General features: G+C 41.7%; 2 protein-coding genes across 25 annotated transcripts in view; one reads left to right on the top strand and one right to left on the bottom strand.

Moving 5' to 3' along the window:
- Positions 1-24,129, bottom strand: part of ARHGAP20 (Rho GTPase activating protein 20) — a 133,998-nt gene extending 109,869 nt beyond the window's left edge. For 3 of the 15 annotated variants that reach the window (XM_078059015.1, XM_078059022.1, XM_078059026.1), the window contains exons 1-2: positions 23,609-23,754; positions 4,441-4,523 (exon numbers count right to left, since the gene is read on the bottom strand). In XM_078059015.1, the coding sequence (XP_077915141.1) occupies positions 4,441-4,520 (80 nt within the window). In that variant the 5' untranslated portion in view covers positions 4,521-4,523; positions 23,609-23,754. Of the gene's footprint in view, positions 1-4,440; positions 4,524-5,631; positions 5,805-12,419; positions 12,560-13,141; positions 13,266-22,455; positions 22,516-22,617; positions 23,006-23,098; positions 23,442-23,608; positions 23,755-24,001 lie in introns of those variants that run through there. The other 12 variants (XM_036106867.2, XM_078059013.1, XM_078059014.1 and 9 more) reach the window with 8 other exon arrangements.
- POU2AF2 (POU class 2 homeobox associating factor 2) overlaps positions 20,868-24,207 on the top strand; it is a 484,065-nt gene continuing 480,725 nt past the window's right edge. For 5 of the 10 annotated variants that reach the window (XM_036106877.2, XM_036106881.2, XM_036106874.2 and 2 more), the window contains exon 1: positions 20,870-22,694. The gene's annotated coding sequence lies outside the window, so the exon portion shown is untranslated. Of the gene's footprint in view, positions 22,695-24,207 lie in introns of all 10 variants that reach the window. The other 5 variants (XR_013442617.1, XR_013442616.1, XR_013442618.1 and 2 more) reach the window with 2 other exon arrangements.

Genomic DNA, 24,207 nt, shown 5'->3' with positions numbered 1-24,207 from the left:
CCTAACAATAACTCAGAGTCACTTTGTCAAAAGGAATCTGCCTTTCTCCCTAGCCAGAATTTCACCAGTAATACTGACGAACAAGGAAAGTCTCTCATGTGTTGACTACCTAAAGGAGGGCAGGAAAGGCAGAATCTTATGAAACTACTCAACTGTGCAAACTTACTAAGTTTCTGTTCTGGTTTGGAAATGGAGTCACTTATTCACTCACCAATTCATCCAACAAATAATAATTGAACACCCATACGTACAAAATGGAACACGACCCAGATGGTGATGCTAATGCAGTGGGAGGAGTGCTTACGACGAAAAGCTCCAGAGGCGTGAATGTTACCTATGACGGGTTAGAGGAGTGCGTGAATGTCACCTATGACGGGTTAGAGGAGTGCCTGAAGGAAGTGACATGTGAGCCAACGCGAGAGCACAGTGTGCTTAGGAAAGTGCAAGGAGTTAAGAATGATTAGAATTCAGAGTATACATAAGGAAGTCTTTTGAGTGACTGAATTTCATAATTATGTAGCCATAGAACTAGAGGTAGAAGGGTTTTCAGATCAGACAATAAGTTCGACACTCTCATTTTACGTTTAAGGAAACTAAGTCCTCTAATTAGGTACCCAGACTGTTACCACGAGGACGACTACTACATGAGGTGAGGCTATTCTCAAATACAGAACTGAACGCTGTTGTGTCTGAGAGTAAGAACAGCTGAATGCAGCCACGTTGGAAAATCACTAACCTTCTTAGTGTGAAGGCCTGTCGTCTGCTATGACACATACTAAAATGCTTAGAGAAATCACATCTCGCTGATCTGAATGGTATCCACATACAAAAAAGAAAAGTTAAAATCTATAAACCACCCCTCCTTATGTATTGTAAGGGCTGATCCAAGAACACTGGAGATAAAACTTCAACACATACAGTTAACTCATCAATTAACCGAAGTCTTCCCTCTCTTTTAAAACTAGCTCTTGTTCATTAAATTTAATAAAAATTGAGGTGCAACAGCTATTAAATGAAGCCATTCTTTTAAATCTCCTGTGGATGTTTGCTAAACTTTGGACAAAAATTTTATCATCATTAATTACTAAGCAACACCTTACTGGGAAACCACAGTAGAAACAGTGACATTCTGTCACAAAGCCAAAATCAAGTAAGGGTACAATACAAGAAATATGCAATGCTATGGTGACTGTGTATTTAATTCAAGAAATATGAAGTGCTAAAGTACTCTATTTCTTTTACAGGTTAGTTCCCATGATATTACATGTAAAGAAAGAGTAAAGATTCTTTTTAGGTACTAGAATTTTATCGTACAAAGTTCTACTTGAAATAAGTGTGCTATCAGCTTGGACTTAGAAGATTTTCATGTTTCCTGCGTGCAACTGATAGTAAAGCAAAATTCTTTTTTTTCAAGATTATTTATTTATTTATTTATTTATTAGAGAGAGAGAGAGTGCAAGCACATGTATGAGGGGGTAGGGAGGTACAGAGGGAGAAGGAGAGACAGAATCTCATGCAGACTCAGTGCTGAGCATGGAGCCCGATGCGGGGCTCAATCTCACAACCGTGAGATCAGGGACCTGAGCTGAAATCAAGAGTCGGACACTTAACTGACCAAGCCACCCAGGTTTCCCTAAAAGCACTCTTTTAAAAAAGGGATTCTTTTGTAGCTTGTCATAGTGGTTCTCCACCAAGGGGGTACTGGAATCAACCATGAAGAGTTTCTGACAATTATGCAGCTGTCTGGATCCCACTGCAGAACACTAACTAGAAAACTTTGGAAACCACCAGACTAGAAGAACTTTATGGTTCTTTCCAATCCAGAGATAACATTACATACAAAAACCTTGTACACATTCAACACCCAACAGCTTTCTTTTTGTACACATTAACCGCCCAACACTACACAGAGTAAAAGCACTATTTCTGTATGATAGATGAAGGCCCTGTTCCCCTGCGCTATGCATTCACTTTACTGACCTGGAGAAACTCATAAGAAATAAACTGAAGATTAAAACATATACAACTTCAACTTAAATATACTTTTTTCCTCTGGTTATTTTGACACAAGTCCATCATATTTCATTATTTCTGAGGCAGAAATTTGGGGAACTGGCTCTAATGTAAGCCCTAATTATTGCAGAGGTAATGGGAAGGCAGGAATGGGGAAGGACATGGCTGTGTATTAGTACATTGGTTTTCTAACTCACAACAATCCCGGTAAGGTGGGTAAGTGTTGTCAGTGTTACAGACCTGGTACTTCATCTGCCTTCTCAAACTTATTAGACCCAATTCCCCAGTGTAACACTCACATCTACACCTATGTATTCATTTCCATTCCTCCTTTTCTACCCTGAAATGAAATTCACAGATATTTAACAGAATTTCAAAAGTATCAATAAAATGCCCTAACAGTAATACAAAGGAAAATAAAATAAAAGTAATTAATAAATTATGTATTTCAATAGGTGTATGCTCCTGATTGACTATACTAAAAGACAGTGAAGTAGTCAGATGCTTACACTACTTACAATTCATATATTTAAATTTAAGAGACGTTGGATAGTAAGAAACTGTAAAACACAAGTACAGGAAAATGAAATAAAGTCAAACGATTTTCTGAAATGATCCCAAATAATATAAAGTACTATTATCTTTTGATATGCAAGCTAGTGGCATTTCTGGAAAATTTTTATTAAGACAAAAGTATATAAAAATACTTTGTCTTTATATATAAAACAGAGTTAGGTTATAGGCAGAGACAACCCTTCACAAACATGCCATGCATGAGACCCTCAAAGCCATGTAGGTACCCCACAATTCTTTGACGTGCAAGATACCCTGTGCATTACATGATGTCTACCATCTCTGGCCATTGCCCACTAAATCGCTGAGATAAACTCAAATGCTCCACAAAATTCCAAACTTCCAAACATGAACTTTAAGTATCGACATGCATACTATTACAGATTCTCACAGGCTTGGGAGTAAGTGGGCCACTACTGACCCCTGATCTTGGGCTAAAGATTCTCTGATATAAGGTCTACTTATAATTGAAAAGCCTAGGACACATCTATCCTAGAAGCTTCCAATAAGAAATTATACCCAAAACTGTTTTTTAAAAGTAGATAATAAAGCTATTTTTATATGTATAATATATCTATATATACAGTTGTACTAATAATTCTGCCTCCTCTACCTCCCCCAAAAAATACTTATAACTTTTCTAGATAATCAAGGTCAAACTGTGAAAATATTACCATTCTCTTTTTTCCACACTAATGCAAAGATACATTAAGGCAAATAATCCAGAAGTCATTTATATAGGCAGTCAAATGTATTATTTATTTGGAAGAAGAGTATCTTCCTAATTAAGTTTTGATTAGGCATCTATTAAAAGTAATTTACATTTCCTGATCTGATCAACCCAATGCCTAAAGTACGTGTCTTTTAGGGGCAGGTGGGGGAGCTGCCTGAGTCTGAGAACATGCTGAGTACTAAGAGAGTGACCAAAGTATTTTGGAAGTTTCACTAATTGGGATTTGGTTCTATAATTTATTTTTGGCACTGAAAAAAAAAACCCACCATGCCTTCATACAGATTTTATATTAAGTTAGCACATTATTCATAGAAATATCAGGTATACCCTCATTTTAAGTAAAGGTGATAAGGACTTCACTTTATATAAAAGGATTCACAGATTAGAGGAAAATCATCACAGGATTCCTTTGAACATAAAAACCCCTCCTGGTTAAAGTGCCATTTAAAAATTAATGAATAAGTTAATGACTGAATATTCATTCAATTTCTGCATATTATGAAAGACTTGCTTAAAATGTCTATTGAAATGGGATTTAGTCTTAATAGGTGAAATGGTCATTTCCATAGTGAGTTAACTTGTTTTCCACTTCAAATTCTACAGATTAATTCACTAATTAATTTAATAATGCATACAAGAAATCAGTATTCCATTTTTTATAACCTCAATTTGGTTATCTTTCTTCATATCTAAAATTGGCAAAAATTTTCCTCATGCCCAGGCACAGGTATCAACTTATGATAAAAAATAAGGTAAGGTTTGTGCATAACCAAGATACGTGGTGGTTAAAATAACTCATCTTTTAGTATTCTGATTGCTACTTGTTTCTATAAATGAACCTCAGCAACATGTGTAGACTGCACATTTGTGTACTAGGTGATAGGAGATTTTTGAATTAGTTTTAAAGCAACTGATCACACAGAACAGCTCTAAAAGGCTTTGAGTCACATAAAACACAGACCTTATTAAATATTATTTTTTTTCAGCACAGAAGCCATATTTTCTATTATTAAACAGAGAATTTTGATGCTGATGAAAAACAAACAAAAAAAACCTCACACATAAAAAAAATTAAAAAACATAGCACATACCAAATGTGTAATGCAAGGCTATTCACTTACTTGGTACTGGGCCTTTTTTGTAGGGCTTTATCCAGGATAAGAGATGGGGCACTCCTCCTCCTTTCTGCTAGTGTTTTCATTTTCTGTTGAGAAAAAAAAAATTAAAATGAAGACCATGTGACTTGTAAAGCCAGTAAATGCCAACTTTCAAACCAATTTAGCAAATTTTGTATTGCCTATCCTGGCCTCTCGAAGAGTCTGCAATCTCATTGTAGAGATAAAATAACATCTTAACTAAGATAGTAAGTGTCAAAAAGTGGTAGAGGCTTTAAATATTTTTTATAGCTAGAGAATAAGGAGGTTAAATGTTGATCAGGTATTTGGGAAAGGCATTATCATAACCATTATCATCCACTGTAGCTAACAGATATATTGTTTATTATGTTCCAGCCCCTCTGCTAAAGGCAAGACTGGAGTATCTCATTTATACCCCAAAATGTCATCTGAGTAACTCTACTGTCTCTCTTTCATGGGCAGGATAGGCGCCAAACTGGGCCTCAAGGAAAGTCAGGATTTGAAGATATCAAGTAAAGGGAGAAAAAAAGAAAAACAAACAAAACACAGTTAAAGCAAAAGAGACTAGATTCTTATACATTTAATAGACCTTTAAACTGAAATATTTATACATTTGGGGATCACTTCTTCCAAACAGTTTTTTTTTTTTTTTTGCTGTAACTTAAAAAAAGAACAAAAAGACTGTTTTGGTTTTTTTTTCCTTTTCTAAGTGGTATATAAACATAGGATTAACTGGATAATTCAAGTACTCTGTCTCAGAGGACCTACAATTTTTGGTAAATGGGGATTTATTCAACCTGGATTATCCAGATAATCACTCTCTAAATTCAGTCTTACATATTTCACAATTCTAGATAGAGTCAGTGGGCCTGCCCCTGGAAATGGATGAGTAAAATCACCAATATGCTCATCAACAGCCAGGAGTGAAGTTCAGGCTGTGGCCATTTTTCCTGCTCTACTGTCCCACCCTCTCCTGGCGGAGGTCTCCTGGCCGGAGGACCTAGGCCTGCCATCCTGGGAACCAGTTGCTGCTCTAGTAAGAACCAGAGAAAACTAACTGGTTCGGGATCAGTACCTCCTTACACTATTCATAAAGGAACTGCTTCTAGTAAAATCAAACCTAGATCCTGGCACAGGAACAGGGGAATAATCACCGAGTGAGAAGGGGATACCGACCTTCTTTGGCAAAATTCTTATCCCCCAAATTCACCATGTCCCCAGGACCCCTCCACAGTTATTGTCGCCAGCATCCTGCCTCAGTGTTGCTGTCTCCCCGTTAATCTTCTGGCTCACGTGTGGAAACTATATGCGCAAACCTCCTCAGCATCGCTCAGACAGAAACTGACACAATTACATAAACCATGAATCAAAGACAGGAAGCCAACGGGTAAGAAATAGAGAACACCGTTCTCAATCAGGAATTATTAACCAGGAAGGAGCTTCAGGGAAGGTTAAATTGTATACTTTTCTTGTTTACATGATATGTATTTATGCCTTCCTTCTGGAGAGAAAGCCCACGGTTTTCATCAGATTCCCAGAAAAGTCTGATTTTGATAACCTACGTTGTATCTTACAGCTTGTCAGCTCCACCCCACTGTTTCCATTACTCACATCTCTTGGGAGTCAGGGGGCTTGGTCTAGCCCAGACCCAAAGGTGAAATCCTCAGAAAATGTGCATGTGAACAAACTGCCACCTTTCTTAGTAAAATCAACCAGTCTTTTACCACTGAGACTCTTCACGTGGGGACAGGCCACTGGACCTCGCAATACAAATATTTGTCTCCCAGATTCTCCTTCTCCTGGCCACCTCTGCAGTCACACTAGCCTTAGAACGGTGGATTCAGAAGAGTTATGTTCCTGCCCCCAAGCCCTCTGACTCCCTTTATTCAGCAACTATTTACTATGCTTTGAACTTTGAAATGTGCCCAATCCTTTAAGCTTTATCTGGGCTCCTTACCCTCAGTTTTGAACTAGACGAGGGTCTGCCTAGTCTACCTTAGTGGAACCACCTTCCTGGATCTATCTCAGCAGCCTTGCTTCTGCGGCCCCTAACCCTCTGACACCACAGTCAGCCGATCTAAGCTCCTAACTGAATCTTCATGCATATAGGATTTCTAATTCTGAGCTCCTTGCCTTTCAGGTTTACAAGGAATTTAGAAATGTTCAAAAGACAGCCATAAATATGATTTAAAATGTTGGGGGAGGAAGAGTCTGTGAGAAAAGCTAAAATGATCTGAAGTTCTTCATTTGGAAGGAGAAATAATCTCCAAATTAATGCAGAATCATAATATGGAGGATAGAAAATGTCTTCCAAGGAAGAGAACACAAAAAGAAATGCTGCTAAACTGTAGGCTGAGAAACCATGTTGATTTTGGGTAGTGGTTCTCTGAAAAATTTTACAAAGCTGTGAATTACATTGTGCACATAATTTCAAGGGGTTCAGAGACCTGCATAACATGGATTCCTTAGGGATTCATGGACCCCAAATCTGAAACCTTCTGACATAAAGAAATCTTCCTGAGAGTGATGGCTGTTAAACATGGAATGAATAATCAAATAAGGGTGACCAATTTTCTTCTGTAAAAGTGCTTTTAAAATAGGAGTTTCTCATGGAGACCTAATGCAGAGGTCCATATCCACACTAACTAATTAGACCGTGTTTCCTGAGTTATAAAATTGTCAGATGTATGAGGAGTCAAATGCAGAGTGTATCTCCCTCATCTAGTGGATTCATATGCAACAGAATGTAATCAAACTACAGGAAGAATATTACTTTTATTTGAGATCCTACTGTTTGTAGTAAGTCTCATCACTAATGAGATATGCAACCCAAGTCAATTCAGTCACTTCTATGGACTTTCATTTCCTAATCTAGAAAATCAGAAAATTTGGACTACACGGTCTCTTAGATCCCTTCTATTTTTGATATTCTCATGTTAAATGTCCACCAAAGATTTACCCTGGATATGCAAGGAAATAAACTATTACATGTGCCAATTTAAGATTCACAGGATTCATTCCTCTTGTAAATAATTAAAAGTCTTAGGGGCTCCTGGGTGGCTTAGTCGGTTAAGCGTTGGACTCTTGATTTCAGCTCAGGTCATGGTCTCAAGGTCGTGAGATGGAGCCATGCGTTGGGCTCCATGCTGGGTGTGGAGCCTGCTTAAGATTCTCTCTGCCTCTCCCCCTGCCTCTACTACTCCTCCCAGCTCTCTCTAAAAAAAAAAAATAAATAAATAAAGAATGGCCAATATAACAAGAGTTTAATAAATAGATTTAGGTGTTAATTCATTAAAAATACACAGATCTCTTTCTTTTGTTCAAAAGTATAGCAAAACAAAGGGGCAACGGTGACTTCAAAACAAATTCACTTATCTATCAAAGAATCTGTTCTCAGGCAATAAAGAATTAGATTTTCTTTTTTGTTTATAACAACTGTGTGAAATATAATACGTGGAAATAGAGACTATGATTCCTCTACAAACAGATTACTGTGTAGGCCTGTCAGGGCAGGTTGAGGCTAAGCCTATATGAGCACCAACAAATTTCAGTTGTTCAGTGACAGTAAAAACTATGATTCTTTGCCTCACAGAAAACAGAGGGTAGGTTTAAAACAGTGCTTTTTGTTGCTACTGTTAGCTTAAAAATCACAATGTACAGTATGATTTTTCAGAATGCCCACATGCTTGATGTTCATATCTAGATGACCTCACAGATACTAGGTGCCATTCTGAAACGGAATATTTTTAAAGAGGTAATCTGTTTTTTTCTTCTTTTTTTTTTTAAGAGAAAGAGGGAGGGGGGAGAAAAAGGGGAGGAGCCAAGGGAGAGGGAGAGAGAGAACCTCAAGCAGGCTCCGTGCTCAGTGCAGAGCCCAATGAGGGCCTCAATCTCATGACCCTGAGATCATGACCTGAGCCAAAACCAAGAGCGCGATACTTAACTGACTGAGCCACCCAGGCGCCCCAGTAATCTCTTTTTTCTAAATTGACAAACTACGTATTAGGTTAAAAAATAAATTCCATTAAACTTTTGGAAATGATTTTCTCGATACTGTACCACTTACCTAGTCTTCAAGGGCCCAAAAAACGAGACAAGAATTTTATATGAGCTAAAAAACAAACATGAAGTCGCATTTATTTACCCCTCCACTTCTAATTTGGAAAGATAAAGAGGACCTTGGAAGAAGTTGTAAAAGGGAATAAATGTGATTACATTTTTAAAATGGCTGTGTTTTCACTAACAGCAATTTATCAGGGAAGTATAACACGAACAGAAGAAAGTCATTAGATCTGTGATTTTCTGAGCCGTCTCTTCTGCAGTTATATTTGGTAATAAAGGCAAAGACCTACTCTGCCAAAAAGTAAAATAGAGGTCATAACGGAAAATGAGAACCAAATGCCTATAATTCATTTTTAAAAACATTTCAAAAGTAGCAAAATTGCAGCTACATTACCAGCTAATCTGCAAGTTGCTTTCCACTTCGACTCTTTTTTAATCAGTTGTATTAATTATATGTTCAATTCCCTGTGTTCCTATCTTGCTTCACATATTATGCCTCGGTTATGGCATTTCATATTATTTATATTTCTGTCCATTTCTAGAGAGCAGGGAATGTAACTTCTATCCAACTTTCTCCAGTCCTTCAACAATTATTTACTGGAATTCTGCTCTATCGTAGGCTTCTCTTTGTATTCCCAAAGCCTAGTACAATGCCTGGTATAAACTATGTACTCAAAAAATGAAGGTTTATGTGAATTTTAAAATCCACTATCCTCCATATCTATATCACTATCCCCATACACACACACAGGAAAACAAACAAACCTTTAAGGGGCTCTGCTCGAATGCTGTCATTAAGGAAATGTAAGCATTGCTATGGAACTGGATGGTGAAGAGTCATCCTTGTGTACTGCAAACTACATCTTCTAACATAGTGCTGACATTTACCACTTTGAACTACAGGGTAAACATCTGATGATTGAAGTTAATTACCTGCGAACAAATGGTGCAGGGACACCTGGATATATACATGCAAAAGAATTAAGTTGGACTCCTATCTCACACCATATATAAAAATTAACTCAAGATGAATCAAAGATCTGAAAGTAAGATCTGAAATTACAAAAAAATTTAGAGAAAAACATAGGCAGAATATTTGTGAACTTGGAGTAGGAAATGGTTTCTTAGATATGACACCAAAAGCACAAACAACAAAGGAAAAAGAATAGATAAATTGGACACTGTCAAGATTAAAAACTTCTAGGAGCACCTGGGTGGCTCAGTCGCTAAGTGTCTGCCTTCGGCTCAGGTCATGATCCCAGGGTCCTGGGATCGAGCCCCACATCGGGCTCCCTGCTCAGCCGGAAGCCTGCTTCTCCCTCTCCCACTCCCCCTGCTTGTGTTCCCTCTCTTGCTGTCTCTCTCTCTGTCAAATAAATAAATAAAATCTTAAAAAAAAAAAGATTAAAAACTTCTATGCTTCAAAGGACACCATTAAGAAAGTAAAAAGAAGACCCACAGAATGGAAGAAAATTTTTGCAAATCATATGTTTGATAAATGATTTGTATATAAAGAATTGTTATTGACTTGTCACAATTAAATAAAGATAAATAAGCCAATTTCAAAATGGGCAAAGGAGGTGAATGCACAGTTCTCTAAAGAAGATATACAAATGGCCAATAAGCACAAGAGAAGATGCTCAACATCATTAGCCATCAGGGAAATGCAAATCAAAACCATGAAATAACACCTTATACTCATCAGGATGGCTATAATAAAAAAGACATAAAAAGTGCCAGCGAAGATGTGGAACTCTCATAAACTACTAGTGGGAATGTAAAATAGTGCTGTCACTTTGGAACCTAGTTCAGAAGTTCTGCAAATGGCTAAACACAGTTACATAGGATCCTGCATTTCCTCCCAGGTACATAAACAAGAAAAATGAAAACATGTCCACACAGAAACATGCATGTGAATGTTCACAGCAGCATTATTTATAATAGTTAAAAAGTGGAAAACAACCCCAATGTCCATCAACTGATGAATGAATAAACACATTGTGGTATATCCACATAATGGAATATTACTTGGCAATAAAAGACACACTGACATGTGTAACAACAGGGATGAATCTTGAAAACATTATGCTAATTAAAAGAAGTCAGTCCCAAAGGACCACATGTTATATGATCTCATTTGCATGAAAAATCCAGAATAAACAAATCTATAGAAACTTAAAGTAGATTAGTGTTTGCCCAGAGTTTGGGGAGATAAGGCGATTGGAACATGATGACGAAGGGGTGTGGTGTTTCTTTTGGGGTAATGAAAATGTTCTGAAATTGACTGCGACAACAGATGTACAATTCTCTAAATATACTATGGCATGTGAATTATATCTCAATAAAGCTGTGAAAAAGAAAAACAAAGAGCTAAATACTAAACTACTAAGCCACTGGGTTCCATCCCAGCAAACAGGCTCATAGCCAAGAGCCATTATTTTCTTTATTTGTATAATAATCATCTGTAGTACAATACAAGAAAATGAAAATTATTTGCTTTTTGTCCAACATATTTTTGTATAAAATGTTTAAGTGGCTCTCCATTGGAATTCCTCAGAGGAATATGTCCACTGATCGTCCCCTACTGCTCCAATGCCCGAGCCTTACCATTTTCACACAGTACATTTTCAGTAGCAGTGTATTAAGTCAGTGAATTAACACTGCCCATATCTGAGAGTTTAAGGTGGTGATACAAGTGTGCCTATGTAGGAAAATGAAACTGTAAACAGGTAGCTGAAGAAAAAAATTTTTGGTCTTTTATTTTCAACAACTCAGAAAACACTGTTTACATAAAAACCTGCATGTAGTCTCTCATTAGAAGTTTAACTTCATATCAACCGAGAGATACAGTACTATTTTCAGAACCTCTAAATCATTCTGAATCTGGTCATTCTTAATTCTCACAGAGATTATAGGAAAAAATGCCTATCAAAAGAAAGGAACAGGATAAAAGGTTTAAGTCAGGTGAACTGCAATTTTTCATCCTTCTGCTACAGTCACTTTAGGAAGAAAAACATCTAAGCATTTTAGTTGAATTTAAGTCAACTGTGCTGAAGTCACTTCCAAACATTTAAAATTAGCATAACATTAAAATGAGGACTTTGCTTGCTTCAGCAGCACACAGGAAAGCTTTTAAAGAGTTCAAGTTTCAAAGCTAGAAAAAAATCTAATCAAATTTACAAATTAGCATATTCAAATTTGACTATTAATGCTATCGTGGCTAGTCTATACAATTTTGTAAGCGGTGAACTGTGTGTTTCTTGTCTTCCCGACACACCTGCAGTATTTAATTTGTGGAGGCCTACCTAAGAGACACCAGCTCTGCAAAGAAACAAGAAAATTATTTTTAACCCTGCATCCTGCTTCTAGGTCCTATTATCACAACCAGGTTTTGACCACTGGGTGAGCTGAAGCTTCTCACTATTGTCACTTTGGTCTGTGATGTGTGTGATCCTCTATTTACTCACAATCATCTCATCCAGAATCAATTTGAGCATTTAATTAAAACAAATGTCATCACAGCAGATCGTTATAGAAGGATATAGGTTCTTTTCTGAGATTAAGAAAGATACACTTTTACTTTTGGCTTCTTTCCTCCTTCTATGAGACAGCCACTTTGAAATAAAACAATAAACATGAGAATCTATGTAATGTAGGAGAACGGGCCCTGGGCTAGGAGACTCTGGACCTAAGTTCTGCAGCTGGTTCAAGCACTTAACTTCGGAGTCCTCTCCATAAGATGACATAACCATCCGACCTACCACAAAGAATAGAATAAGATTATATGCAAAAAGTCCTCTGACATGGAAAACACCACGACAGTGTAACATACAGAGTGATGCTTTAGAGCTCGTAAGTACCGTATATAAATAAATAGGAGGATAGCAGAATTCCCCTTATACCTTATGCTCCGTTCCTCTGCCTCCGCCTGACCCGTGCAGGCTTCTGGAGTGTCACTGTGGGCCTTGAAGTTGGCTGGACTTTCTTTTTTGGAAAAGCCACCAGTTTCAACCTCTGGTCATGATTCCTTTTCAGCAGCACCCTAGAGTAGACAGGGTCAATCACCAATGCCCTGTCCCTAATAATCCCTTACAAGGCAGGGCCCATACAAGGTGATAAGATTTACACACCCATGACACACTCTGATAAACAAAGAGGCTCTCCGGCTGCCCTGGTAGCCATCTACCCGCCTAGTGGATGAAGGGCTGACTGCAGCAGACACATCTCTACCGGGAAGCTTGGGAAGCTCTGCCTTACAGCAACCTCTCACTCTCCTCATGCAGAGGGGAAGGGTATGGTCATCCAATCCAGAAACCATAATGGTAAAAAACAGAATGCATAAACTGGGAATGGAAAACAGGCCCAGGTCTATCCAGATTCAGACGTAGTATCACCGAGCAAAGACTACTGCCAAAGCTGCGGTTCAAGAGAGCAAATGCAGGGGTAGAAGAGGAAGCAGATTCTCTCCTCGGTGCAAATTAGGACCCAGGTAAACAAGGAAAGCAAAAGGCCACAGAGCAGCTGGGTCTTCCACATCTTTGAAATGTGAGCTCATGTGGGCACACATACATGCCATTTTCAGAGTCCACACGCAAGTGACCAAACATCCAGAAATAGGTTTTACCTTTCAGTTGTGCCATGTGACAGCTGTCTGTCAAAATGAGGTCAAGGCTGCTCAGCACAGCACCAACACAGTGCTGACAGGACTATGTCTGCTGTTGGTCGGATGTTTCTAATCTAAACTTGTCCTAGATAAAGAAAATCAGACTGAAACAAAATTATAAAATAAACTGGGCTGTGTTGCCTGCAAGCCCCACTACTGGTGGCTGACAAGGTAGTTCCTCTGTCCCCTCTCCAGCCTCCCACACTGTGGCTAAGTCCTCCGTAAGTAGACAAAGGCTAACCCTCACCCCCATCCAAGGCTGCTTCAGAAAACCGGGGCAGTGGCCAATACCAAAATCAGCATCCAGCCTGCAGGCTCTCTGCACACACCACGACCTGCAGAGTCCCCGCGACCTACAACACTTGCGATACCAACATAAAGAATGGGAGAGCAAACTTTCCCCTCAATGAAAATGTCTTTCAGGGGTAGTACGCTCAGGCTACCATGACAGAATAACAGACTGGGTGGTCTAAACAACACACATCTATTTTTCAGTTTTGGAGGCTGGGAAGTCCAAAGTCAAGGTGCCAGCAGATTCAGTTCTTGGCGAGACCCTCTTTCTCATTTGTAGAAAGCTGCCTTCCAGCTCTATCCTCCTCACGTGGGGGACAGAGACAGAGAGAGAGTAAGTTCCCTGGTCTCTTACAAGGGCACTAATCCCATCATGGGGATTCTGCCCTCATGACCTCATCTAACCCAGGGGGATTAGGACTTCAACATGAGTTTGTGGAGAGGGCACATTCAGTCCGTAATAGAGGTTTTTGCCAAATGCTCTGAGGATGAGAGAGGTATGAGTCATGAAACTCCAATAAATCACAACAAAATGTACATACATTTCTTCAAAGCACTATGTATACAAGTTTATGTACATATAAGTGTGTATACGTATGCATATATAACCTTGGTGTTAGTTATATACCCATTTATTTCTGTAATATTTTATAGTTTACAAGCTGTATTGGTGGCAATTTAAATTGAAATCTAATATATTTTCAGCTACTGATAACTTCCAGGAAAGCAAGCTTTATAATCACATATTTTTGTTAAGTTGTTATGTGGTTCTAAAGATGTCTTTATTTTGAAAAGAACAGCCACCAAGTCCTGGATGGCAGGATAGGAACTTTGAAAGGATTCAGACACCTCAATTACTGAAGTCTCCTTTTCCGTAGGTGCCATCCAGTTGTGTCACCTCTCCCAGTCTACTGAACACTGGGGCTTAGGGGGCGGGAAGTGCCTTCCGAACACCACGCCCCTTCTGTCCTGCAGACCTTTCCCTGAGTCATAGCCTGGGACACCGGTGGAATCACAGACAGTGACAGATTGCTTCACAACCACCCCCACTTCGGAACCAAGAGCAACAAATGCACTAGTTAGTACCCCTGACTTGCGAATTTCCAGTCTCTAAGTTGCAATTCTCTATTTTAACTATTTTACTTAAAATTAATAATTACTTTTTACACAAATGTATAAAAATAAGATTGTCTTTAAGTTTTGTTTTATAAAAAATACAATTTATTCTGTTCTAACATACGAATGTTAGAGTCACAAAAAATTTTTCTTTTGCCATGTTAAAATGCACTATTGTGTTCACATTGTAAGTAAAAATAACTATGGAAGCAAGAGTTTTTTCCTACACTCAAGATTCATGACATAAAATGTTTTCTGAATTGAGAAGGTTTCAACTGGGTGTGCCAAACACGTGACTGTCCATAGAGGCACAGGATTCAGTGCACCCACACCTAACTCTGAAATACAGTTCTGTAAGTTTGGGGAATATGCCAAGCTTTCCAACAGCAAGCAAGACTCAGATATCAGCCTGGAAAGCAGACCTGGCTAAGGAACTCCAGAAGTACGATGAGTGCCTTATATAAAACTGAAAATGACAGATACCAAGGCATAAAAACCACACATTTCCAAGGTAATCAGACTAATGATTATGTCATTTATTGTCACTATTAGTTATATTTACTGTGGTGATTAATTTTATTGGTCAACTTGACTGTCCACAGGGTGCCCAGATTAAACATTTCTAGGTATATCTGTGAGGTATTTCTGGATGAGATTACCATTTATATCACTGGATTTAATAAGACAGATGGCCCTCCCCAAAGTGGGTGGGCATCAGTCAATCTCTTGAGGGCCTTCATAGAACAAAGAGTGGAGGAAGGAGAAATTCACCCCCTTTTCCCTTCCTCACTGTTGAGCTGGGACATCTCATCTCGCCTCAGGAAAAGATAGTGGTGAATTGAACTACCGACCTTCCTGGGTCTTCAGCTTGCAGATGGCAGATCACGGGACTGGCATTGGTCTGTTTCTCTGGAGAACCCTGACTAATGCATTTACCTAACATTTACCTAATGGCAGCAGTGAACATAACATTCACTGGTAGATGGAGAAAGTAGAGATTCTGCTCCACAAAGAAGGAAATTACCTCTCAGGAGAAAAACCTCTCAAATGTGCTTTTCTCAGCTGGTTATATAGAATTCAGATCTACTCTCTCCTATATCTTATGTTACAAATAGTAACAAAAGCATCTATAATCTAGTTAGAAAAAGAAATAGAGTTGGAAGATCTGGTTCAAATTCCAGCTTTGCTGCTTACTACATGTGGCCTCGGCAGGGCTCAGTTCCTTCTTCTGTAGAAATAAGTTAATAATACTTACCTCATATAATTGACGTGTATTATATATGGTTAGGCATTCACTCAAAGAGGTTTTAAAATTTCCTTTTATTAATCCATAAATTATAAACATTAAATTCTTATCTTTCTGCTCAAGTTTCTACCTTATTTGATATTTATGACCTCAAGAATAACTACTTTGAAGGACAGTGTTATGGACTGAATGCTTATGTCCCCCCCAAATTCATGTTGAAGCTCTAATTTCCAATGCGATGGTATTAGGAGGCGGGGGTCTTTAGGAGGTGATTAGGTTTAGATGAGGTCGTGAAAGTGAGGCCCCCATGATGAGATTAGTGCCCTTATAGGAAGAGACCAGAGATATCGAGTTCCATCTCCACCTCTCTCCCTCCCTCCTCCTTTCCCCTCTTCCCCTCCGTCTCCCACGAAGACACAGGAAGAAGATGGCCAACCACAAGCCAAGAAGTGAACCCTCAACCAGGAACTGAGTTGGCTGGCACCTAGATCATAGGAATTCACAGTCTCCACAACTTTAAGAAATCAATGTCTGATATTTAAACTACCCAATTTATCTTATTTTGTTATGGTAGTCTGAGCTGAATAAGACAGATAGCATCCACTCATTTGCAGGTAAATGTTCTTTTATCAAATTCAAAGAAATAAAACTCTTTTTATTGCTTTACACATCCTTTCACCTGGTAGAAGATACTAATTGGCTTCTGCACTTAAAAGTGCAGAATATACTTTCTTTTGATCCATATGAAACAACTTGTGAAATATACAAGATATGGATTATTACCATCATTTTACAGACAAAGAAACAAAGTACAGTCGTAAGTTTGGAGATCACATCAGTGGTAACAGAGGCCATTTCTGATTAATCTAACTCAGATTTTGATAATTTCAGACTCTCTGAGCCAAAACAACTTCATGTACCTGATTTTACCAGTTCACTTTGTGAATAACACAAGAAAAGGATTCAGGAAGATATTGGTTTAACCACAGGCATAATATTTGCTCAGTATTATAGAGTAAAACTAAAGCTGACGCACCAAGATGTTTCATTCAAACCCCAGCATAAGACACACGTGGCCAAAGTTGGCTCTCGGGGGTGTTCTACCTGAGCGGCTATAAACAGATCTGGACCCACAGCATGCAGAGAGACAAGATAGACAGCTGTCACACTTTAATATGTTGGAGCTATTTTAAAATCCTATTGCTCCAACTGACTTTCTGTGCCTGTAAGTCTTTCTTCCAAGGAGTTTTCAATTAGTATGTGAAAGCAAAGGGTCAGAGTGCTTGAGTACAACACAAATGATCCCTAATTGAAATTACTGTAATACGTGCTTCCATTTCATTTCATAAAAACTGTTCTATCCAAATGTGGGTATCCTCAAGAATACATTATCCAGAAGATTAATCCAGAATTCTATCCAGAATGCATTATTCAGAAGCATTATCTCTATGCTCCTATTATCTTTTAGAACCACATTTTTAGAAATTACTATACAGATCTATTGTGTATTATTCTGAAGAGTCTAAGTGACAGAAAATCATTGATTTCTAGAAATAGTCAAATTGTCTGACTAGTGAATAAAGGTGGATGAACCAGGTAGGTAATTCTGTTTCAGGTTAAAATACTAAATGTGGCTATAAAATACAGAGAATAGCTTCTCACGCGGCCTCCACATACTGGCTCCTCAAGCCCATCCTGTTCTTTCCTACCTCAGCATCTTCGGATAATTGCTTCTACTTCTCAAAATCTTTTTACAGCATCTTGTTTTCATTCATAAGAGTAAAGCCTCACTTAAAAGAGGCCTTCCCTGAAACCTTAACGACAGAGTGGCCTAGCTCCATATCCATGTTTGTTTGTTCTTTTAGAACAGTTATCACTATTAATTTTTGTCATTATTGCTTGTGTCTCTCTCTCTCAAGCTGTGCTGTCCCATATAGTACCCAATAGATACATGTGGCAACTTAAATTTAAATTCAAATAAATTACAATTAAGTAAAATTACAGGAAAAAATGATGAATTGGATTTCATCAAAATTAAGAACTCTGTTCCTTGAAAAATACTGTTAAAAGAATAAAATTACCAGCCACATAATGGGAGAAAATATTTATAAGTCACATATATGATAAAGAACTTGAATCAGAATATATAAATAACTTTCAAAACAATAATATAAAAACTAAAAATCCAACTGAATTTGGGCAAAATAATTGAATAGGAACTTCACTAAACGTAACACATGGATGATAAGTAAGCACATAAAAAGATGCTCAACATCATCAGTCCTTAAGAAAACGCAAATCAAAACCACAGTGAAATACCATATTATTCCCTCTAAGATGGCTATAATCAAAAAGATAGTAGGTATGGGTGAAGATGTGGAGAAATTAGACCCTTTATACACTGTAGGTGGGAATGTAAAACCACTCCGGAAAACAATTTGACAGTTTCTTAAAAAGTTAAACTTACATCTAAAATATGACCCAGCCATTCAACCCCAAAGTGTTTACCCAAAAGAAATGAAAGCATAGGTCCATACAAAGACTTATACATGAATGTACACAGCAGCTTTATGTGTAGTAGCCAAAACCTGGAAACAACCCAAATACCCAATTGTGGCCTCTCTACATGATGGAATACTACTCAGCAATGAAATGAACTACTGATATATGCAAAAACATGATGAATCTTAAAATAATTATATTGAATTAAAGCAAAAAAATACATAGTTTGATTCCATTTATATATAATTCTTGAAAATGCAAATTAATCTACAGTGACAGAAAACAAGACCAGTGGTTGCCTAGGAAGGGGGAGCAAACCAAGGGATTAGCAAGGGACATAAACTTTGGGGGATGATAAATATATTCATTCTCTTGACTGTGGTGAGGGTTTCAGAAGTATATACATGCGCCAAAACTTACAGATTTATATACTTCAAATATGTACAGTTTCCTGTATGTCAATTATACCTCAGTGAAGCTGTTAAATTTTTTTGTTCCTCATTTGTACAGCCACATGTCAAGTGCTCAGTAGCCACATGCAGCTAGTGGTTATCAAACTGGACATTGTAGATAGACAGCAGTACTACTGGCCCAGAAAGTTCTCGTCAACAGTAACGCTCCAAACCAGGGGTGAGCAAACTAGACACCAGGGACACACTGCCTGTTTTTCTAAACTCAGTTTTATTGGAACACAGTTATGGCCAGTCATTTACATACTGTCAATGGCTGCTTTCTCGTCACAGTGGCAAAGTGGGTAGCTGCAACAGAGACCTTATGGTCTACAAACCTAAATTATCTACTATCTGGCCTTTTGAGAAAAGATTTGCTGATTCCAGTCTAAATCAAACATTCTGAACACTGGGGTTATACCTGTCCTGTTCACTGCTGTATAAGCCATCTAGTGTTTACTGAGTCCCTAATATGTGCACTGTCCTAAGCACTGGAGAGACAGCCTTGAACAGTACAGATGAGGTCCCTATTCTCATGGTTTTCACCATCTGGTGAAGGGTTCAGGTAATGGAAGAAGAAGTAAATAAGAAATTAGGCAAGGATGAATGCTAAGATGAAAATAAAACAGAGGTATAGAGCATGACTGAGGGCGGCAACTTCCACTTAGGTGGTCAGGACAGGCCTCTGAGAGGACCGGACATTTGAACGACATGAGAGAGTCAACGCTACAAAGACCTGTGGCAGAAGCAGAGGGAAGAGCAAAACCCAAGGCCTCAGACTAGGAATGAATTTGAAGACCTGATGTGTGAAAAAGAAGGCCCATGTGGCTGGAGAATATACAACAATGCGGAAAAGGTAGATAAGATGGGAGAAATAGAGAAGACTAAGAAAAGGAGTCCGAATTTTATTCTAAATATGATGAAAAGTTACTATAGGATTTTAAGCAAGTGAGCAATATGATCAACTTACATTTTTAAAGATCACTCTGGTGCTGCTAAGTGGAAACTGGGCCAGGGAAGAGCAAGAAAGGTGTTAGACAAGTTAGGGAGTTTCTGTAAAGGTACAAATGAGAGATGGTGGTGGTCTGGCCTGGGCTACAGTGGCAGCAGTAGATGAAGTGGAGAAATTCAAGATATATTTTGAAGTAATAGTTGACTGGCCCTTCTGATGGTTGTGGTAGAGTAAGGAAATGAAGGAGTTGAAAATGAATCCCAGATTTTAGCTTGAACAAGTGGGACAACAGTATGAACCACAAATATGGGAGAAACTACAAACAATAGAAGCTAATACTTATTGAGTGCTTATTATATGACAGTATTCACTCAATTTCACATTTAATATTCCCAACAATCTTGAATAGATAAGTATTATTGTTATGTTCATTTTAGAAATAGGAAACTGAAGGTTAAGGTCAGAAAGAGAGGACCAACACAGTGGAGACTTGAACCTGGCTCATCACACTCCAAATTTCACCACATTGTATGAAACTGCCTCCTTAACAGTAATTTCTGGGAATATGAACTACATTCTGGATTAATAGTCCTCAGGATGACTAGCTTTAAAGATGCTATCGTTTTGCTTTTTCTATTAAAGATCATCTTGTTTTCATAGAATAAAAGAAGTAATTGTCATCTATATACTTTTCAAAGCACTTTCTGCAACATTATCCCTTTGATTCCCATTTTACAAATGAGGAAACTGAAACAAGTCAAGTGATTTCCTCAAGATCATCAAGATAGTAATAGAATGAGAGCTAAATCCAGATGAACTGACTCCACATAGTGATCTGGCCAATAAACTTGTCTTTAAAAATTTGGGCCATTCAGAAAAAAACATGTTTTACATCACTATCCAAAATACACATACATATATGAAATAGAGAAAAAGAAGTAATACAAAACTCTATTCACCATTACTAATTTGCTAGGATTTCTTTTTCTATTTAATTTTTTTTATAATTTTGATTGTAACTGGCAATTTAAACAACACTGATCCACACCTTGGTAATTAACACTACAACCACATAGAAGACTTTTTAAGAAATAAATCTCACAACTCACTAAAACTACCAAACAGGAAGAAGGCAAGATGGAACATAAAGATCAGTCTGTTGAGTATTTGGGTTACATGAAGACTGGTGTCCATAAGAGTGTAAATGGCGATGATTCCATGAACTATACTTTGGAAATATTTTTTATTATGATTATTTTCTATTGCTAATATGGAGGTCTGAAATCAAGGCATGCCTGCTAATATTTAAAATAAGAGAGGTGCACTTTTATGGAAAAAAATATTAAAAGCAAAAGAAAAAAGCTCTTCAACATCATCTTTGACCCAAAGGTAGTAAAAAGCTGTAGAGTGTCCAGATTAGGAAACTCTATTTCCCTGGAAAAGAAAGAAAGAAAAAAAGAGAAAGACTGCTGGTAATGTGACAACCCATCAGGATGTATAATGAAGGACAGCATCTTAAGGGCAATAGCCTAAGATGCGAGGCAACCGTTCATTTACTGGACAAGTACTACGTGATAAATGATCAAGCTACTCCAATGCCCTTTGCCAGTATACTTAATTTCCCTCAGTAAAGGAAGACAACTAACTGCCCAGGAATATAAACCTTTGATTTTTCCCAATTCCTTAAGTATACAAGAATTTAAAAAATGCTTTAAAGTCTGTGTCAATTACTTGGAACATTCATTTACCTTCCCAAATGCGGCGCTAGCCCGGTGCATTCTCTCTCTCTCTCTCTCTCTCTCTCTCTCTCTCTCTCTCTCTCTCTCACACACACACACACACACACACACGCACGCACACACACACGCGCGCTATCCCCGCATCTCAGAAGGGAAGAAGCGACACGGACACGCCACAGCCGCAACACAGGAAAGGCTGGCCAGCACTTCAGCCCACACATGACCAAGTTCACGGGCACCCCTAGGTGGCCCGTGACATGGTCCACGTCCTGGGGAGCGCCCGCTCCCTGCTCTCCTCCGCAGCACCATCTCCCGTCTCAGCTGACCTCCGGCCAACCCAGGATCCTGGCGCGCAGAGTCGTGAAAGGCTGCGAGGTGCGGACCATCCGCAGGCCCGCGCAGCCCCTCCAGGCTCTAATGAGAACGCAGTGCCTCCAGACATTCCTTAGGGAAGAGTTCGCTGATCCCTCTAATCCCAATTTATTTCCAGTGAAGCTGGAACGGCACCCCCAGGACACAGGGCAGAAAAGGGCCAAATAACCGAAGGTCTTGAGGGGAGGGCTGGAAGAGGAACGGCCGCGGCCAGAAACACCCAAACCCCGTCCGCAGACGGAGGGGCAGCAGGGGCCGGCGGCTCGCGGCCACGTGCACTTGCGCAGGGGACCCTCTCCGAGACGCCGGGCCCGGTCGGCGCCAGCACGCCGCACGGCGGCCGTGGGCACCGGAACGCAACGCTACAAGTTGTCGCCCGCGTCGCCGCTCCCGGCTCTGACAGGGCACACGCGCGCCGCCCCACGCCCACGCCCCGGCCCCTCTCCAGCCTGAGCGCGACCCGGGGGCCGGGGGACCCCGCAGGGCGAAGGCCCCTGTGCCAGGCCCCCACGACCCTCCGCCGCAGCCCACGGGCCCCGCCCAGCCCGGCTCCAGGCCGAACCAAACCTCCGCGCCCCTGCGGCGCACCGTTAGCATCCCAAGCATACCTGCGGGTCTGACCACCACCTCGGAGACCCCGGAGTCGTGGCGGAAGCGCCGCGCTCGGCGCAGGAACCCCCCGCCCAACCACCACCAAAAAAAAACCCACCGCGAGCGGCCGCACCTCAGCGTCCAGGTGAGAGGCTGAGCGCCGCCGCCCGCCCGCCTACCTTCCTCAGCGCGGCTTGCCGCGGCCTGGCCGACGCCGCGGCCCCTGACTACTCGGAGCTGACCCCGTCTGCAGGCGGTGAGCGCCCGGGAGACCTCGGGGGACCCAGGGGCCGAGCCCTCGGGGGAGGGGGGCCGGGAAAGGCGAGGCCCCAGTGCCCGCCCGCGCGCCCCGACTGAAGGAGGAGCCCGGCCGCCGGTCCCGCGGCGGATGGAGACGGGGAGGCAGCCTGGGGGGCCGCCCCGAGAGCGACTACGACTCTAGGCGCGAAGCCCGGGGGCTTCGGGGTGACTTGGGAGACCGCGGCGCCGTGAGGGCGGGGAAGGCAGGAACGTCCCGAGACTCACGCAGCGGGCCGCGAGCCGCGAGCCTCGAGCGTTAAATTGCCGAGGCGGCCGGCTGGTGCGCGGCGGGGGCAGCGCGGAGGGCGCGCGCTGGGAGTGGGGTGGCGGCGGGCGCAGGGCGCCGCTCAACGTCCTCACCTTCTTGGTGCCGGGGCCTCCCGCGATCCGAGACACGCCTGTCAGGGAAGAGGAGCGCCCCGGCTGCCCCCCTAGAGTCTCCTGCTGGGGGGACATCGCTTCCATGAAGAAGACTTTACCGCAAACCCCAGCCCAGGAGGAGGCTACGCGGTCATGTCCGCGGCACGGCGGCCGGAGGGGCGAGGACGCGCGGGCCCGAGGCGGCTGCCGCGCTCAGGCAGGGAGCCGGGCTCCGGGTGCGGGCGGCGCGCCTCCCGTCGGGGCCATGCACGGCTGCTGTGCTCGGCGCCGCGGGCTGCAGGCGATTGCGGCTGCGACCGCCCGTCCGCGCCGCGGCCCGCCCCGCCTCGGGCCCGCCCCCTCCGCGCCGGGCGCCCCGCGCCGGGACCCGCCCCCGGCCGCCGGCCTCCGGCCGCGGCGCTCCCAGCGGCTGCCTCGGACTGCGGCGCGAGGAGCCAGGCGTCTTTCTCTGCGTGCAGAGATCTGCTAGGGTACAGGCGACCGACTGACCTTGCCAGCCCGCAACTCCGGCAGGCCCAGCCCGCAGGAGCTCACCGGCCCGTGTCACGAACGGGGGCCTCTAGGGCACGGACGCGCGCCTCTCCCGCCGCCCAGCCCACGCGCACCCGACCCCATCCCTGCCCGCGCCGCGCCCGCGGGGGACGGCGACGCGGCAGCGCGTGCGGCGGCGCAGTCGCGGCCACCTCAGCCCGAACCGAGGAGTTGCGGTGATTCCTGCCTCGCTTTCAGTGGACTGCAGAGGGGTTCCCCCCCCGCGACCCCAACCCGGACTCCCACCCCACCCCCCAGGCCCCAAGCTCCCCCTCCCGAGGCCTCGGGTTGGAGCTGCGCGTCGCGGGGTGCTGGGCTGTGCACATTGGGAAGCCCCCAGCATCTCCTGACCTCTTGAGCAACCCCGAACGTTAGCGTGTTCAGGTGGCCCTCGTTGGCTTCTGCAGCCGCGGGTCAGCAGCCCCTGCACAATTTGCACCAGCGGTTTCCGCTGTCTGCGGCTGCAAAGACATGGGCATTCCAAACGTCAAAGCGCAATTAAGGAAAATGCAGGCGAGAGAGGACTCTGATATTTGGCTTAGCCATTGAGAAGGCTA

This window comes from Halichoerus grypus, chromosome 11 (genome assembly GCF_964656455.1).
Source record: "Halichoerus grypus chromosome 11, mHalGry1.hap1.1, whole genome shotgun sequence".
In the NCBI taxonomy this organism is placed as follows: Eukaryota; Metazoa; Chordata; class Mammalia; order Carnivora; family Phocidae; genus Halichoerus; species Halichoerus grypus.
The sequence above is the reverse complement of the archived record's forward strand: the minus strand, read 5'-3'. Positions and strand labels throughout refer to the sequence as shown.